Consider the following 18,863-nt stretch of genomic DNA (forward strand, 5'->3'; position numbering starts at 1 on the left):
ATTATTCAAAGAGTTCAAAATCTTAATGCATCATGTTTCCTTGATTTTTTTAACTTCTCAATAATTCTACACACAACGTTATCACAAAATCCCACTCTCCCAGTCTCTCCACGTCACTCTCTTTCCGTTTTCACATGTCCTAATCTCTCGTCTGTAGTTTTCTCATCTCGTATCCTCTCACCTGCTTGCAATGTAATCCCTCTAATAACATTTCCTCCTCTCTCTATCCTTCTCTTCAATCCTCACCGTGTCAGTTTTTTTTACAGTATGTGTTAACAGCCTGGGGAACTAACTAAGTCCTACTTCCTCCAGAAACTCAATCAAACCTCCGGTCACACTGACAAGGTGGAGTTCACAGATATGCCAGCCCCCTACTGGCTTTTGTTTGTTTTAATTTGTTGAGGGGACAAGGTGCCCATTCAAACGGCAGGTGTTCTGCGCTAACAATGCGCCCCCTCGGGGTCCACCCCACCCACGTACGCCGTTAGACCACTCAACCCGTCTCGTCCGGGTCATAAGCCGGCAGACCACTCAGTGCTTTTCAGAACGACACCGGACAAAGAGAGGAATCTTTGCGATTTCGTCTGGAGGTTATTTTGACTGCGTCGTGCTGCAATTGCAACACGCCAGGAGACCAAGGTACACCAAGACCTCAAAGCCGTGAGAGAAAAATAGCATGAAAACAAAAGAGTTGTTTTTTTTTTTCTGTTCCCATACGATACCATGCCTCTCAATGCGTATCCTGTCGTAATCTTCTGCTATTTTCCTCAAAAGCTGATAGGTATGCTCCATTTCCTCTTGAAAGCTTCCCATCGCCGTTTGGAATCTTAAATGAGTTCTTCCTTTTGGACCTCTGGTTTGGACGCCTTAGATGGCTGTTTTTCATTTACTTGAATCCCACTTAACAATACTAACACATTAATATTCTCCTCATAAGATGCACAAGTTATTATCAGAACAGACAGACGATACAACAACGAGAACAAATTATGTTTCTCATGTCTATTGATTAATTACAACTAAACGCCTCTGAGATAAGCACAGATAAAGCATTACACTTGTCCCGTGCATTTGAATTAACAAGTTCGCCATCATAACTGTCAACGGAAGAACATTGTAATTTCTGCCACCTATTATCTCTTCATTAAATGACTGTATTAATTAACATTTCTCCTTCACTGAGGTAATTCACAAAGGCATCCATGTGCCACTGAAAATTATAAAGCAGATGCTAAAGGCTAGACACAGATAGGGATATTGTAATAACTTTCATGTAATTATTTAGTGCATTTCAAACGAATAGATGCCTCATTGCCTCCTCCTCACTCTCCCATAACAGAGCCCTTTCCTTTTCCCAGTTTCTCTGGAAGTTCTTCGGCGATACGCTTATTCGTTTGCACTTGTGCGAGATCAAATGGGTGGGGGGTTTATTACCGCTCTTTCATCTCCCATGAGCCATGCAGTCAGCAGCCATGTGGCTACCACACATCTCCACTGGACACATGCAGACCTATCCCAGAAATCCTGAGCTGTACCTCCTGAGATATTACTACCACCTCAAATGCTCTTAACAATTCCATATTCCTCGAAATCATCACAGGGTTCCATATACAACTTTTTTCTTTTTTTTTTTATTGGCAAACTGCATGTTAGTAACCAAAACCACAAAAATGGCATCTCTTATTCTTGATTGCCATGGCTAGTGATAATTGTTTATTGTCTTTAATAAATGGCATTTTTGATTTAAAAAAATAAAAAAATAATCTGGTTTAAAGGCCCACTGAAGTGTCTTGGAACACGCAACATTATTTAATGTGTTGATGTAATTTCCACTGAAACAAGACGACAGGGCGGGACTTATCGAACAGCTCCTCCCCCTTTTTTTTTAAATAGCCAATAGCATTTTGTTTATATCACAGCTCAGCCAGAGTCATTGAGCTCGTTAAAGCCACAGTTTCGTCCTCATCTCTTAAGTGTTTCTCCTTCTAATCTCCTCCATATCGCTTTAAAATTCTGTGCTATATATGTATATATTATATATATATATATATATATATATATATATATATATATATATATATATATATATATATATATATATATATATACACACACATTCACGTCTCACAAATATGATCCGCTCTGCGTTGAGGTGGTTCACATGACACTAAAGTGAACCCAGACTTCATTCGCCCCAATGGAAAGTATATTTACACTGTCTGAATCGTTCCCTATCCCCTATATAGTGCACTATGTGCCATTCACCATGTAGAAAATAGTAAATGTGTGAACAAGTGACCGATTTCCACCGTAGCTTCAGCATCTGTTTATAATGTAGGGGGCGGGATGCTTTAGATTCTAGAGAGCATTTGATTGGTCAGAAAATCTGAATCTGAGATGCTGAAGTGCAGAGTGATGTCATCAAAATCATTGATCCATATTGGCAGAAGTGAGACTTTTGAACGCTTATATCTTCTAAATGCAATTTTTGTCATAATTTTGGAGCACACTAGATTATAGATAGCAGTAAGCCTAATATATTCATACTAAAAGCTTTAACTGTTTGGACAAGTTGGATTTTAGGGTTGGACTGGCATTGCATTGGGATAATTTCAGTGAAAATGAAGCCATCAGTGCATCTTTCAATTCCTCTTCATTGTTTATGAGCAATGTTGGCAGTTTCCATCTCAGGGAGAGTTTCATTTAGTAAATATTTTCATTACGGCCATGTCTGGATGCATTCTCCACTGAAGGACTCGCTTCACACTAAGCAGAGCAGACAAAAATGAATTAATTTCATTTTTCTTTTTTGAGCGTTTACCCCCTGGATGGTTTATTTTCAAACAGACATAGTTAATAGCACAGACGACCTGGTGTTCTTGCACAGTATATGACTTCTTAAATTACTAGAGTAACGCTTGACTGAGAGGTGACAAGGGCAACTTCAACACTTCTGTGTGAAAGTCAATATGACAGCCAGGCTACAAAAGGCTCATCAATAACACAAGTCCCCCATCTTTCCAAAGACGCCATTACCAGGAAGAGCAGTCAAAAATGAGATTCCTGACGCATGTCCCCATATCAAACAAAACTCTCAGTGCCAGGCCACCATGGGTTTATTTATTTGGCTTTATTTGGCTCTATTTCCAGTAATTTTTTCTGCATGCATTTCTCCAAAGAAGGTTGATGTTTTTCTTGTATCATAACTGATGTTAAGCAGGGGATGATTCACTTTGAAGTCATTACTAGTTAGCTACACTACAAGCCACAAATGAAATATAGCAAACTACTCTGAATCTATTTAAGGAGACAATATCTTTTTGACACATAATCGATAATATATCTGGAAGCATTAAACAGCATTTAAACATAAGCTAAATACAACCAATTAAACTAGAATACATGAATGAACAGCAGCATTTAAAGGGGACCTATTATGCACCTTTTCACAAGATGTAATATAAGTCTCTGGTGTCTCCAGAATGTGTCTGTGAAGTTTCAGCTCAAAATCCCCCACAGATCATTTATTATAGCTTGTCAAATTTGCCCCTATTTGGGTATGAGCAAAAACACGCTGTTTTTGTGTGTGTCCCTTTAAATGCAAATGAGCTGCTGCTCCCGCCCCCTTTCCAGAAGAGGGCGGAGCTTTAACAGCTCAACAACAACAAAGCTGGAGAATCTCATGCAGACAAAATGAGGACAGTGTTCAGCCTTACATTGTTCAAACCGGAGTCGACACTGATGGAGAGACTCAGGAAGAAGTTACAACTTTTAGGACGTTTCTGAATGGTTAGTGGATAAATTTATGTAGTTGCTGTGGAGTTGATTCAACTCATCGACTTGCAGCTGCTCATCTGTGCAGCCAATGACAGAACAGTTAGCATGCTTTGCTCAAACTTTTGCCATGGCGTTAGAACTGGTACACCGTTTTTGCTTGCGAAAACAAAATGGCAGCACCATGGGTGGAAACGTGCAGATTAAGGGCTGGTAATATTATAATAAGATCCCCTTCCTATGTCACTACGGGAGTAAAATCTGAGCAGCTCGTTTTGTTCACATGCTTGCAGAGAAAGGCTTGCCAAAACACAGTTACTGGGTTGTCCTTTTCCATGTTTTCTGGGTTGGTTGATGCACCGGGGACCTGATTATAGCACTTAAACATGGAAAAAAAAAAAATCTGATTTTCATGATATGTCCCCTTTAATTAAATACTGCATGGAGCAAACTGGGGGACTCAAATAAATCACTGAATATTTTTTAAAACATTTACATGATCCATCTGAACAGAATGATTCACTAAAAGAATCAAGCATCCCAATAAATATAAGAAAGCAAACAGTTTAAAAGAGCACATTTGATTACTGCTTTTATTACTCATTTTGCATGGCTGAAAAACAGATGTACTGTAGCGTTTTGTCACACTACATCACTATTTGTCTGAGCTTGTTACTACAAAAGTTGTCGCACTTCTGAAAATTCAGTTAACGGCATAACTACTTTTACTCCCCGACACTTCATTAGAGTCCCATCCGCTTTCTTTCTGCGTACCAAAAGCCTAGTAAAATCCTGATCAAATCATTTAGAAATCCTGGTTTGATTCTTTTGTTTACCGGTTGCTAGCTGCAACCCAGTGTTTGCGTCCGTGATACTTACATCACAGTAACGAAATCATAAAACCACACACAGTTTTATTCATATTTGTTAGCTTAGGATAAACACTGTCACTTCTAGCTACACTAAGCTATAACTAACAAGATGTGCTGATGAGAATAACGAAGCCCTTGGTGTGTTGCTTTGGAGACAAAGCCCACAAAACAAGAGCCCTCGTAAACCTGAAATGGCCCGGAGGCGTGCACATTATCAAATCCAGCCTTCCATGACACAAGCTTGGAAGATTCACAGACTTCTGGGTAACTGACATTCGGAGTGACCTCTTCGAGACGTTTGTGACAAGAGGTCTGCTGGCTCTCCCAGACTCACAGACGCAGCTTTGATGCACTGCCTGAAATGAGGCACATTAAATATTTTCCGTACACGAAAACATGAAGGTTGGGTGGCGAATTGTTCCCCGAAGTCTTTGCCCACGATCCGTGCCAGCAGCTGTCTGGCAGGCTGCAGTGTGTGAACGAACGCTCGCTGAGCGAGAGACTTCACATATGCTCCTCATATGCCCACTGAGGTCAGCAGGGCACCGGAGACCACAAACCCACCTCCTGACTCGCTCCAACACCAACACAACAAACACACACACACTATCCCGCTGACTGACTCTCTGCCATAATAAAAAGCTGACATGCAGCATAAGCAAGTGCTGATAAGCGATCTAGGGCGGAGCTACCAGTTGGGAAAGCAGGAGTTGGCGGTTTCACACCGAAACTTCATTAAGACGGTGTGATGAGAGGAAGGGAACGCTGCCATTCTCTCTCCTGATCCAGCAGACCAAACACGCTACGGCAGCCACAAAGTGCCACATTGTTCCTGAAGTGTTAACTGCGAGAGGGCCTAAGCGCTGCGAAGACTCCGGCGGAGGGAATTTGCTATTAAACGCTACAAAGTGTGTGCGTAACTGCTGCAAATTAGAGCGTGAGAGATGAAAGAGCCAGAGCGTGAGTGAATGAAAGGGGATATTACAGTTGCGACAGGAGCTACTAATGAGCGCAAAATCATACGAGCTGTCAAAGAAAGAAAAGCCTTTCAAATAACTGCGCATTTATTAGAGGGAAATGTGCCTGAACTCTGGAATTGTGGGTAACTAGGCTTTGCTTAGGGCAGAGGTGCAGTCATTACAGTTAAATCAACACTCCAGGGTGCTCTGGGAAACCCAGTGGCGGAGACATGGAGACGTCCTGAAAACTGCTGTTACAGATATAGCTTGGTGCATGTTTTGGATGATTTGCCTGGTTTTCAATTAATACAATTATGCTATGAGAACATGCAAAGTCATTAAACAAATACGTTGCACACCACACCTGCTCTAGTTTCAACAAGACTCAACCTGACGTGGTATATTTTAAAAACAAATCCAATATTCTGCAGGTCATGACCCTTATTTATTTTCCTCTCCACATGAAAAATTCCACTGAAAAGCCCTTTTGAGGTTAAAGGTTGGAAGGTTCAACCAGACCTCTGGCCATTGAACAGACTGGATGCCTTTCCTATCAAATCCAGAAGAAAAGAAAAAAAAAGTTATATTATAACAGATGGTTCTGATATTTAAAGAACCGTCATGGCTTATCAGGACAGAAGTGCCGCAGGTGGAAACAGGGAAATTAAAGATATGTTCGCAGTCAAATTCAGCAGTGGTTAGAAGTAATCTAAACACATAAGAGAGTCGGTCTTCAGCTGCAGTGCGCCCCTCAACGGACTTGTGGTTCCCCAACTTCCCCAACTAATACAGCCAAGATACATACACACACTCACACCATATGGCCATTAATCATGTTAATGTTTGTGTAAACTCATTATACCGGATGAAAGAATCAGCTGCAATGCTGTTCAACATTCAGATGTGGACACGTATGAAGAGCAGTTAATATCTCAACGCTCATTTACAACAATCTGAATCTAATCAATGAAATGTGATTTTACTCGACTCCAACCACCAACACTGAACTCATGCATTTGACAATTTATAAGATGTATTGAATTACTGCAAAATTAAACAAAACAGTACTTAAAATTGATGTATATCCTCTACAGAAAAACATGACACCAAGATAAAATAAATATTTCTACAAATTTTGACCCCTGCTTTGGATCTATATTTGACTCTAAGAACTAAACCGACCTTCTGTAACTATTGAAATAACAGGATACCAACTGTCTGATCAACTGAGTAAAAAAGTATTTTGTTTTATCAACGTCACATTTCTTAATAAGAAAAATTAATTTTACAATCGTGCCCGTATTACATTTAATCCTATTAGTAACATCAAACCTCCAGTGTTAAATGAACACTGTTAGTGTTAAATTAACATTGCCGGCGGTGTTATATAGTCCAGTGTGGACTGACACTGGAAGTGTTAATTTAACACTGGATGTTTTGCTGTTACTTAAGAATCTGTGAGTCACTGACGTGTTTGAGTTGTCAAGTATAAATACAGTTCAGACTGTCTTGATTTCATGTGAACATTTTTTACATGGCTGGTGTAACAAGTCACATGACCAGAGCTTTTTGTCCATCTGAGAGATGATAAAGGGCCTATTATTTATTAATTATTTGATTGCATTTCAAAGTATAATTGCAAGTAAATTTAGCATTCTATTTTCTGCAGTTGCATTAAAAAAAATCCTTGCAACTGAGAAAAATTGTTGCAGAAACAATTTCACTCAGAAATTGCTAGTAAATTTCACAATTAATTACAAAACACAAATTTTGAAGTGAAAGACTGAAATAGTATTTTCTTGTGAAATGTATACTACAATAATCTTTGTTTTATTTACAACTTAATGTTTTTTGCAGTGCACTGGTTACAACTGTGATCAGGTGGGGAAAAAAATCTTGAAACATATTAGTAAAAGACATGCAGTTTGTTTCACTGGTTTCCAGGGGGTAAGAATAGGTATAATTATAGCTGCAAAACAACTTGCAATTATTATTTTTGCTTGCTAATTAATGTTTAATCATAGTACCATTCAATATGTGTAAAACTAACACGGTTACAAGTCAATAGCTATTAAAAAAAATGCATCTCCCGCTCACAGAACATGAAAGCGCGACGTTGTCACTTGTCTGTGAGGAGAGATACGCGCCGCTGTCATTATATTATCCGTGTTCAAATAACGCGATAATGTGCGTACTTACAGCCTCTCGGCGTTCCTCGGGATTCCCCTGGGCACCGTCCTGAAGCCTTGACCCTGACAATCCACATGAGAGCCCGAACAACTGCACTTATGCGGGCATCCATTCACAGCACAGCACAGCAGCCCGCACAGCACAGCCACTGTCCCCCAATACTTCACCCACCGCATCATATATCCTCTGAGGCTGAAGCAGCCTAATAACAATAGAAAAAAAAACGCAAAAAACAATGAAACTAATCAAATAAACTAATGCGTAGGCTATGTGAAAAAAAAAATGTATCCGCGTCTTGTCCAGAGCCAATTAAGTCCCGCGCGCAAAATAAAAAACTGCAAGGAGAACGAGGGAAAACTTAACGATTACCTACAATACCGTAAAATAGTTCCAACTTTAAAAACTTCTCGAAATACATCAGAAAAAGCGTTCCTCATTCAAACGCAAAGTTGCATCTGTCTCTCCACACCATTGAAACACACAGATGCGCATCAAAAGTTAGAAAAGCACATCGCTGACTAGAAAAAGCCCATAAAAAAGGTTGAAAAATCATTCAGAATGTCCAAAGTGATTCCTTCTCATTCTTCACCAATTCCGCTTTATTAGGTCCAGCATGCAAATCCTCATTGATAGTGATTGAGGAACTTCAGCGGAGCTCGTACCTATTTGATTTCCAGCCCCCAAACTCTGCGCTCCACACTCCTACTGGCTAATCTACGTGATGTCATTCAGGGATATTTGGGGTCTCGACTCGAGAAGTTGTTGGGACTGCTTCAAATAACACCAAATGCTCGTGGTGTTAGGGAAGAACACAAAGTTATGAATTAGTAACCGCAGCTGGCACTCTTTTCAGCTACACTTTGAAATGACAAAGCTAGAAATCTTCATAAAACAAGACATGGAAACAAGACTCATGCGATTTGATATTGCCTATATAAGGCTGTTCACCACCAGGGAAGGTTTAAGGTGAGTTACTGGACAGTGATTAGTGAAGTGATTATTAAATATAAACAAAATGATAATGAATTAATAAATCAATAAACAGCTGTTTTAAAATGAGAAAATTACTTATAATTGCACTGTATTCAACTATACCATGCATGCACTGATTCAGAGATTTAGATGTTACAGAAATATCCTCAACATGTTATCTATTTTTGTACAGATAATTCGAGTCCTGTCTCTTGAGATAGTTTTACATGACTTTTTTCCCTCATGATTTTTGGTGCCCATTTTGCAGTCCTAGTGCCCCCATCTGGTGAGAAACTTCATCTAACTAAATCTAAATTCATTCCTCACTATGAGAAGCCACTGGTTTTACCATATTGAGAAGTTTAATTTGGCTCAAATATGGTTTACACTGTCAGAAAAAAAAAGGTACGGCGTTGTCACTGGGGCTGGGGCTACAAAAGTGAAAAGGTACATCTTTGTACCTTACTTACCCCTAAATCAGTGGTCTCAAACTCAATTCCTGGACGGCCAGTTTTGCTCCAACCCTAACCAAACACACCTGATCCAGCTAATCAAGGTCTTCAGGATTATTAGAAACTTCCAAGCAGGTGTGAGTTGGAGATGGTTGGAGATAAACTGTGGACCTCCAGGAATTGAGTCTGAGACCACTGCCCTAAATGGTACATAATAGTACCTTAAAGGTGCATATTAGTACCTTTTCACTTTTGTACCTTAGGATACTGCCCCAGTGACAAGCACCATACCTTTTTTTCTGACAGTGTATCATGCAATCAACAAAAAAGAAAGAAAAAACTAATTAAGAACATTCCAGTAAAAGACATTAGTTTGACAGGGCAAGTTACTTTTAATAAAAGATAAAAGAGGAGTGCTAGACAGAAAGATTTCCCTCCAGTCAGTAAAAGACAACAGATGTCTAGATAGGTTAAAGCTTCCCTCAATAATTTAATCGTTTAAACGCTGTGCTTAAAGAGTACTTACCTGTTTAACATAAAGAATACTTGTTTAACACACGAATCAACTCCCATATGCCAGATTAGTTTACCTAAATTATTCCTCCTGAAAGCAAAGTGATGTGCATTAAGCATTTGCTGGAAGGCTGCAGGTACGTGTGTGAAGTTAAGCTGCAAAACATGTGCTTTACACTTCCTTTAATGCACACACATGGCCGTGAGTCCATAAATCTATGATTTGTGTCAATAAGGGTGATGTGCCAGATTTACAGACTGCTTTATTCTATTCGCTTGTTCACGTCAGGAGTGAGGAATGTCCAGAGAGCTTCCACCTGTGGAACACTGTGGAGAATGAGCGTGATGCTCTACATGTGTCTGAGCTGTCTATCAGCTCCTCTAGGGTCAGACCTTCAAGTAAAAAAACCCACACGGTGACCCCCAAAAAAAGCCGTGTTGCACACTTGAGCACGATCAGACTCTACGGCAGCAGAAGCCTTTCTGTCTTACGTGCTCAAATGTATGTCTTCATTAAGGAAGGGTATTATGTCATTTTCTTTTTAATTCTCTGCGGTTATGACGAGTGAGGAACTGGACTGCAAGCAGGATGCTTGTGCGCTTTGAGAGCTTGAGAAAAATAACAGCTGCCCTTAGGCTGAACATTTTCAGAAAAACATACAGCGTTTAAAAGCTGAGCACATGGCATTACAAATAAGACGAAGTGAATAAGAAAATAGATTGTGACTTATATTTTAATCATAGCTTGGCTGTGCTGAAATAAGTTAAAAGGTTAGTCATCAAATTGAATTGACCTGCGTTTTCATTGAACTACACATGGCAATGAAGAATGCTCTATAAATGTCAAAACAAAGGATCTTATTTGTAAAATGATACAAGTTTTGTGAGTTGAGGCCGGACAGTTGACATTAAACTGACCTTTGCAGTTTATGTATTGCACCCAATGGAAAGTGAGTGGCCAGATTATGGAAAATCTTGGCATGGATGGTGTAGAGACCAGCACTTCTGGCAGGGAAGAGAAAGGGCTAGCCAAAGACCTGTCTGAGGAAAAAAGCCATTAGCATACCATGAGACATGAGACTGCTTTTAAATGGAACACTTGAACATAAAAAGAAATCCAAACTTTTCAGCAATTACGTAAATCTCTCAGCCTATCCGTTTGCCTTGGGTGAGGGGAAAATCTCATATAGATCTTCTTTCACTTCATATATTCCCTTTCTTTGTCAGTTTGTATGCATTTTACATCATCATCCTGTTCTGTAGCTTTGTAACCGAGAAGAGCAGAGAAGGATTTCTCATCTTCCTGGGTGGAAATTTCCTTCCTTTAGCTCACAGAGAACTGAGAAGCAGTCAAACATTTAATTCCACAGCAAAATTTACTTTATGGCTCATAGATTTCCGCCTTTGTCCCATTTGTATCCCAGCCAACAACTGTTAACCCATATTACGGATCTTAATTCCTTTCACACAAGTGACTGGCAAACGGAACATGAATGGGAAGTTGCTTATTTCTCTCAGGCATCAGTTTGCATTGTTGTCTGGCACCTCTGTGAACTGCTGCTGGGTGATAATTGGAAAGACAGCCTCCCTCTGTAGAACCTGCTGTCTGAACAGTGGCCATTTCAACCAGAGGCCCAAGGTTCCTGTGCGCGAGTCTCCAGAGCCAACTCTGCGTGTGCCCATGAGGCAGCAAGACATCAGCTTCTGCCACATAGAACTGCTAATTACATGCACATTGTCCTAGCTTGTATGAACAGGGGCGGGCGGGCCGCGGGAGGCGGAGAGGGGAGAGTATCGGGAGGTGGAGAGTTGTGACAGAGGCCTGCCAGGAACAACAGCCTGGGGTCCCCCGGACACACACGCTGTCAGGAGCTGGGCCCCCATGAGTTTCAGACAGCCAGAAACGCTCGGCTCAAGTTGTGGACTAATCCACAGAACGGTAAAAGAGCTTTAGCGGTGTATACACACTTTTTGATTGTTGTCCTTCAGTTTTAGCAAACAAACACATGGGAAAAACTATGGCCAGATGTTGCCACAGTCCTTGTAGAATGATTTGTTTGTAATTCTAAAAGCTCACATTCCATGGGAACTGCTAAAGCCCTGCAGACATCATTGGTTATGCCAAACCTGAGGTGTTTTTTTAAACCGAGTTGATCTTTGACCTGGCTCTGATGTCAGAATTTGCAACATTTGATGTTGAGCCCTGGGACACAAGCATTCCTACAGAATTTCTCACTCGCTCCTTTTCAATTACTCACGGCTGGCAGGCAAAACAATGTTTAAAAGTACAGTATGTGTGCCCTACGTCATGGACCAGGAACAATGGGAATGAAAGTGAATGGAGAAACTCCAACAACAGCAACAACATCCAAGCTTTTTATTTCAAGGGGTAGGAAGTGCACAATTGGATTGGCTCAGTTCTGAAATCAGAAAGGTTTTATAATGTGGAAGTGGTTAATACGCTTGATCTTTTTCACAGAATGGGATGAGGACTGGATGGGTGGGAGGTGGGATCTATCTGGTGCCCTTCCGCTCCTCGTGCCTCTATCAGGATTAGCCTATAAACAGTTCCATATGTGAGGCTAACCCTGACGCTACAATGTAAGACTTTTTCCATCAGTATGACTGGAAGATTGATGGTCCAATTTACTAGGGAGTTATCATGGACCAGAATACTCAAAAAAGCTAAGAGGAGCGGCCAGCTGTTGGCTCTTCTGCCTCGATTTTTCCTTCGGCCGGAATTTCATCTGCATACAGGGAGATGGAGAAGTAATGTTCATGTGGTCAGATGCAAGTCTCTCAGTGCAGTTGATAAACTTTACACTCCTCCTGTGACTGTTCCCAGAGACTCACTCAGGGGCTAGACCAATATCCATCCAGGGGAATAAGGTTTTTTGTAATTGGATGATTATAGGGTACTTGCGTAGAGGTCTTAGCAAGAGTCTAATGTTCTCACTCAACTCAGTGTCCTTTAATCTAATCAAACAAGAAACCAAAAACAACACCCATCAAAAACAAAAATCAAATTTTCACCTTGACATCTCCAACAGTGACCTCATAGACAGTCTCAGACATACTGCAAAGCCATCACTCAATATTAAGATTCGCCCCGGCCAAACGGTCCTGCCCGGACTGCATTTGTGGTTCAGTAATAATCTGTAATTAACACCAACCTTTGAGATCAGCGTCCTGATTGAGTCCAGCATATGCCGGCCACATGCACTGACCTCCACCTCCTCCAGCCTGCTACTCAAGAGCTGTTTACATAGTGACGTCCTACCAGCATTCATCAGACTCTCTGTAGGGAGGCTTTAGGAAATTTTGGACTGAACTTGTACTTTTTAGCTAGGAGCGACCGTTAGTGATTGGCCATTGGAGAGCTATTTGTAGACATCACAGCCAGGACTGTAGACACTGCAGCCTTCGTCTTTATGTGACTGCGGTTGACAGAGCTGACCTTCTGCTGGCCAGCATCCATCTCTCACAGCACTGTGATTGCCTGACGGTCTGTTTTTTATTCTCTCTTGAAATTCTGTCTGACCAGAAATTGTTATTAATTATCAAATCTTTGCTAAGACTATCACTTTCCTGCTTGGCTGGCCACATGGTTTTCCCCCACTGGCTTTTTTTGTTTTGTTTTTCAGGGAACAGAAATGATGCCAAATGCAACACAAAGGGGTTTTGAGGGTTTTAAGCATTTAAATCAAAGAAACAAAGTTTTGGGGGGGAGCAGGACAGGGGTGTGTAGGAAAAGCCATTGAAAAAAAAGCAAGATTTGAAATCCCAAGCAAGGCATTTTAATTAACCCGACTTGAAAAAGTGATTTTTGTTTCGTGAGAGAATGGTAACAGGACTGAGGGCTAAGGGGTCTCTGTTGGTAGCAGCGAGAGGTTGGTTAAGAAAGCCTCACAGTTCAGAGAGGGTGAAGTCACACAAAGACTCAACAAGGCTGAACAATGACCTCCTTTTCTCACTCAGACTTTTGTCAACATGAGAAAATTAGAAATGCCGCGCATTATTAAGAGAACCCTGGAAGGAAGAGGTCGAATGCCAACCACTTTTTCATTGACAGGAGAGTTTAGCAGCTGTGTTGCTGTTTACTTTGAATGGGCTGGAAATGCCTTGAGTGGACTGGGCCCAAAGAAAACAATGTTCGGCGCTGAACTGGCAGTGGGAACTCAAACCCTCAGCAAGCAAGCGGGCTGCAGTCTGACATGGGCACCGAGGCTCTGGCTATATCAGCCTGATATTATGTTTACAGCGGCTCCACTGCACAAAGGAAGAGAAAAGAGATGAGAGAAAAGGGCTGAGCTGAGCAAACGCAACACTGTGTGGTGACTAAAATGACTAGGGATGGACTCCAGTCCATAAACCGCAATTGTGCGCCATTGAAGCAAGAGTCTTGAGGCTGATTGAACCAGATCAGTTGGCCTACTTCACGACACTGTGTGGGGATAACAGTGCTTTTGCAACTTTCTTTGGAAACTTCGACGGTGATTACCACCAAATGCAGCGCTTTAACAATGGCACTAGTGTTGCGAGGCATATGTGGAAACAGGAATTTGACAGGATTCCATAGGATGTTAAATGTGCCAATTCGCTGTTGGTGCTTTAAGTGTGGCTTATAAAAGGAGCCCCATTGGTCTGAATGGGCTATATGCTTTTGATTATTGTTGGTGTGATCTACAGGACTGATTTCATTAATTTATGCCACCTGCCTAAATATGTGCAGTAAGCTGTGTGCTGCTACTGCTTTGGTCCAATGCAATGGTTTTGCCTTTCTCTCTTACTCTCGAGTGAGGGCTCGTGTGGATTCAGGATGTGGTGGTGAGGTGAAGGAAGTGATTATCAACGGCAGCCTCAGCTTGTCAGGATGTGTTATAGCTGGATTTAAACTATATCACCACTTTGTATCATCACTTTGAGAGGGGACGCCCTCCCCGCCTTGCCATGCCCGGCCTAGGCTTTGACTAATCCGAAGAGACTATAAATAACCACTCGTAACTGACGGGATGATTCATAATAAAAATAAATAATCTTAAAATTCTTGGACTGGTTCTGTTTAACTTGGATTGGCAAGTGATAATAGGAACAGGATCAGATTTGAAGGGCCAGAATTTAAACATGACAACCATGGACTGCATGTCTTATCATCTGTCTATCTAGATCTCTGCCACATCTATTTAGCATAAAGGGACGGCAGTGAACGATAGGGGAAAAGGAGAAATGGGATCAGGAAATGTTGCAGGCCAGATCTGAACATGCACCACCTGTGTAAGCACTACACTTCAATGTGTTGGAGCATGGGCACTAACTTCCAACTCCTAGCTGTCTTTGATCCCTTTTTCAAAGTAGAGAGGGAAATAGTCACAGTAAAAACGGAGGCCTTACAAACACATTTCCACATGTCACTTTGTCCAAGTTGAAAGAGGGGCCAGCACAAAATTGTTCTTTCCTTGTCTGAACTGCCAGTTCCACTCAGGTTCTCTGAAGACTGATGGGAGAACCACAGAGGGATATGAAGCTTTCAGAGACCCTTGTGTAAAGCCCACCTGTCATTTACTAGGCCCTGAAATAACAGTGTCCTACCTTTTCAGCAGAGTGGCTCTAAAATCTATGCTATACCCAAAAGCATTGCTTTAAGTGATGAATGTGACTGGATTTTGGATGTTCACTGGGTGCAAAGAGAGGAAAAAGTATTAGTCTAGTTTATGGCCATGTACAAAAAAAAAAAAAAAAATTCTCAGAACTTATGTAAAAGCTCCAACAAAAAAAATGAGTGAAATCTATGACAGGCCGAGGTGATGTGCTTCATAGTTCCAGTCAAAGTGTTGATGAGTGCAGCGTATCAAGTCCATGGTCATTTAATACTAAAGAGTCACAGCTGCATATTGACCTCAAATGCAGGATGGAAAAGGATTCCAGGAGTTGCTGTTGCAAGGCTCTACATTACCAAGCACTCTGCTCTAAACCTCCTACAGTGGTGGTCAGAATTATTGGCACCCTTGGTAAATATGATCAAAAATGACTGTAAGAATAAATCTGAATTGTTTATCCTTTCGATCTTTAATTCATAAAATTAGCAAAAATATAACATTTCATTGAAGGAAAAGAATTGAAAGTGGGGGGAAAATCAGATTATGAAATAAATGTTTTTCTCCAAAACACTTTGGACACAATTATTGGCACCCCTAGAATATTTTATGAGTAAAATATCTCTGAAGTATATTCCCATTCATATTTACATTTTTTTAGCACACCAGGGTGATCATGCACATGAAATTGTCCAGCCGAGACTTCCTGTTCCGCGGGAGTATAAACATGAGGAAACACAAAGGCCAAATTCCCTTAATCATTCATCACAATGAGTAAAACCAAACAATATAGTTCTGATGTGCAGCAAAAGATTGTTGAGCTTCACAAAATAGAAAGTGGCTGTAAAAAAAATAGCTAAAGCATTGAAAATCCCCATTTCCACTATCAGGGCAATAATTGAGAAGTTCCAATTAACTAAAGATGTTACAAATCTGACGAGTGTCTAAATCATAGTAATGCATGGTGAGGAGGAAAGTTTGAGTGGCCAAAGACTCTCCAAGGATCACAGTTGGAGAATTGCAGAGATTAGTTGAGTCTTGAGTCTCAGAAAGCCTAAAAAAAAAATTATCAAACAGCACCTACATCCCCACAAGTTGTTCGGGAGGGTTTCAAGAAAAATCCTCCAGCATATTCAGTTTTCAGTCAAGACTGGAACTTCAAACGGGACCAGCTTCTATGGTCAGATGAAACTAAAAAAAGAGCTTTTTGGCAGCAAACCCACCAGATGGGTTTGGTGCACACATGGATAAAAAGTACCCTATGCCCACGGTTAAATATACTGCTGGATCTTTAATGTTGTGGGCCTATTTTTCTGCTGGAGGTCCTGGACATCTTGTTCAGATACATGGCATCATGGATTCTATCAAATACCAACAGATAAAAATTCAAAACCTGACCGCTTCTGCTAGAAATCCAACAATGGGCCATGGTTGGATCTTCCATTAGGACAATGATCCAAAACAAACATCAAAACCAGCACAAAAATGTTTCACTGAGCCCAAAATGAAGCTTCTGCCACGGCCATCCCAGTCCCCCAACCTGAACCCTAAAGAAAATGAGTGGAGTGAACTGAAGAGAAGAAGCACTAACATGGAGCTGGGAATCTGAAGGATCTGGAGAGATTCTGCATGAAGGAATGGTCTCTGATCTCTTGTCAGGTGTTCTCCAAACTCATCAGGCATTATAGAAGAAGAGTGAGAGCTGTTTTCTTGGCAAAAGGAGGTTGCAAAAATTATTGAATAAAAGGGTGCCAATAATTGTGGCCAACGTGTTTTGTAGATAAACATTGATTTCATAATGTGACTTTCCCCCCACTTTCAATTCTTTTTCTTCAATGAAAGGTTAGACTTTTGCTAATTTTATGAATTAAAGATCAAAAGGATAAACAATGCAGATTTATTTTTACAGTCATCTTTGATCATATTTACCAAGGGTGCCAATTATTCTGACCACAACTGTATGTTAGCCTGTGTATTGGGTCAGTGATGGAGTGTAGGACTACAGCTATAACACACATATTAAAGAGTGAAACTAGCCCACCTACTCTTAATTGCTGACAAACCACAGCAATTAGACAACCACACTTATCAGGGAGGCCACAGAAACACAAGCCACAATGGTGGCACCACAAATAGGTCTGGTGACAAGATTTAGTTAGCAACGGTGATGAATGACAGCTCGGCTCCTTGTCTAGGACAAGCTAGGCTGTGGGTAAACAGTAAACAGTGGGTAAACAGTGGTCAAAAATCAAGCATATTTTGTGATTTGAATGCCGGTGACCCCAACAGGCTTCTTAAAAAGCTTAATAAGCAAACTTGGTGAACTACTGTACCCAACTGTGCTGGCACTCCAATGTGACCAGCACAAAGCCAGCATTAAAATCTTAAATTAGCATGGAAATTCATGATCTAAGCTTGTCTATTTTTACCAGGTAAAGCCAAGACACTGCCATTAGAATTCAATGACGCAATGTCTTATATCAAGTTAAAAGATATCAGATGTCTAGTGGTCGATTTTCTAGCAATATAATCAAGAGACACAGCTGTTCAATTCATCTATCAGCACAATACAAACATATAAAAGCTGTTTTTATGTCCTCATTCTCCTAACTGCCTTTCTTTGCATGGCTACAAGATATTTTATCACCCTCCACCATCCTCTGCTCCACCTATTGTCTGACAACTCTTGGCCTCTAATTTTGTTCCCTGTGGTTAACTTGCACTCACAGGGATTGCAGTCTGGACATCTGTTCAATTTATCTTCTATGTTATTACTGCACCTTTTTTAACACATTAATTATATTATTTATAATGTTGCAAGTTTCTTAAAGTAAAATGGACCTATTATGTTACCCATAGAGATTTGCACTCTGAGGATGGCTGCATGATTGGCAGGAAGTTTGCTTAAAAGACTATATCATTAACGCTACCATAATTCATCCTATTTATTTAAAGAAAGTGGTCCGACTGAATTAATGTAACAGCCTTCAGTATCATGTACAGTCAAACTTAAAACACCTCAGGGAACCATCCTACGTATTTAAGTGGAATTTACCCTTTGTAATCCACTGAATAATAACCAAAATTCATAAATCAAATGTGTAACTAAACGTACGCTGTAAGAATATCCTGTTAAATTTACGGTAAAAAAAAGATTGCCAAATTGGTGCCTGTATATTTTACAACAGTGGGTGTCAATGGTCAACGTTTTGCATGGTCATTATTAAGCCACGGCCCAAATTTTGTTCTCAAAATGGCTGACAAACACAAGTACCACCCTGTTTACTTAACACAAAACACCCTAATTACTAATAACAAAAATGAATATAAAATTATGTATATTAAATACAGGCTAATCATATGTGGCGAGCCATGCATTGACTTCTAGAAATTACCTTTTACTGTTTTTCATGGTGTTTTTAGTTGCTAAAAAAAAACAAATTTGACAGTATTTTACAGTAAAATTATGTATAATGACAATATATGCTAAGGTAACTTACCGTTAACCAATAAACAGGTTTTTACAGTGTCATTTTT

At 40.4% G+C, this 18,863-nt stretch overlaps 1 protein-coding gene across 2 annotated transcripts in view; it reads right to left on the reverse strand.

The window, feature by feature from the left end:
* slit3 (slit homolog 3 (Drosophila)) overlaps positions 1–8,487 on the reverse strand; it is a 216,629-nt gene extending 208,142 nt beyond the window's left edge. For both annotated transcript variants that reach the window (XM_048175935.1, XM_048175934.1), the window contains exon 1: positions 7,805–8,487. In XM_048175935.1, coding sequence (XP_048031892.1) covers positions 7,805–7,974 — 170 coding nt within the window. In that variant the 5' untranslated portion in view covers positions 7,975–8,487. The remainder of the gene's footprint in view (positions 1–7,804) is intronic.
* Between the last annotated feature and the right edge of the window lie 10,376 nt (positions 8,488–18,863).

Source organism: Megalobrama amblycephala, linkage group LG23 (assembly GCF_018812025.1).
Source record: "Megalobrama amblycephala isolate DHTTF-2021 linkage group LG23, ASM1881202v1, whole genome shotgun sequence".
In the NCBI taxonomy this organism is placed as follows: domain Eukaryota; kingdom Metazoa; phylum Chordata; class Actinopteri; order Cypriniformes; family Xenocyprididae; genus Megalobrama; species Megalobrama amblycephala.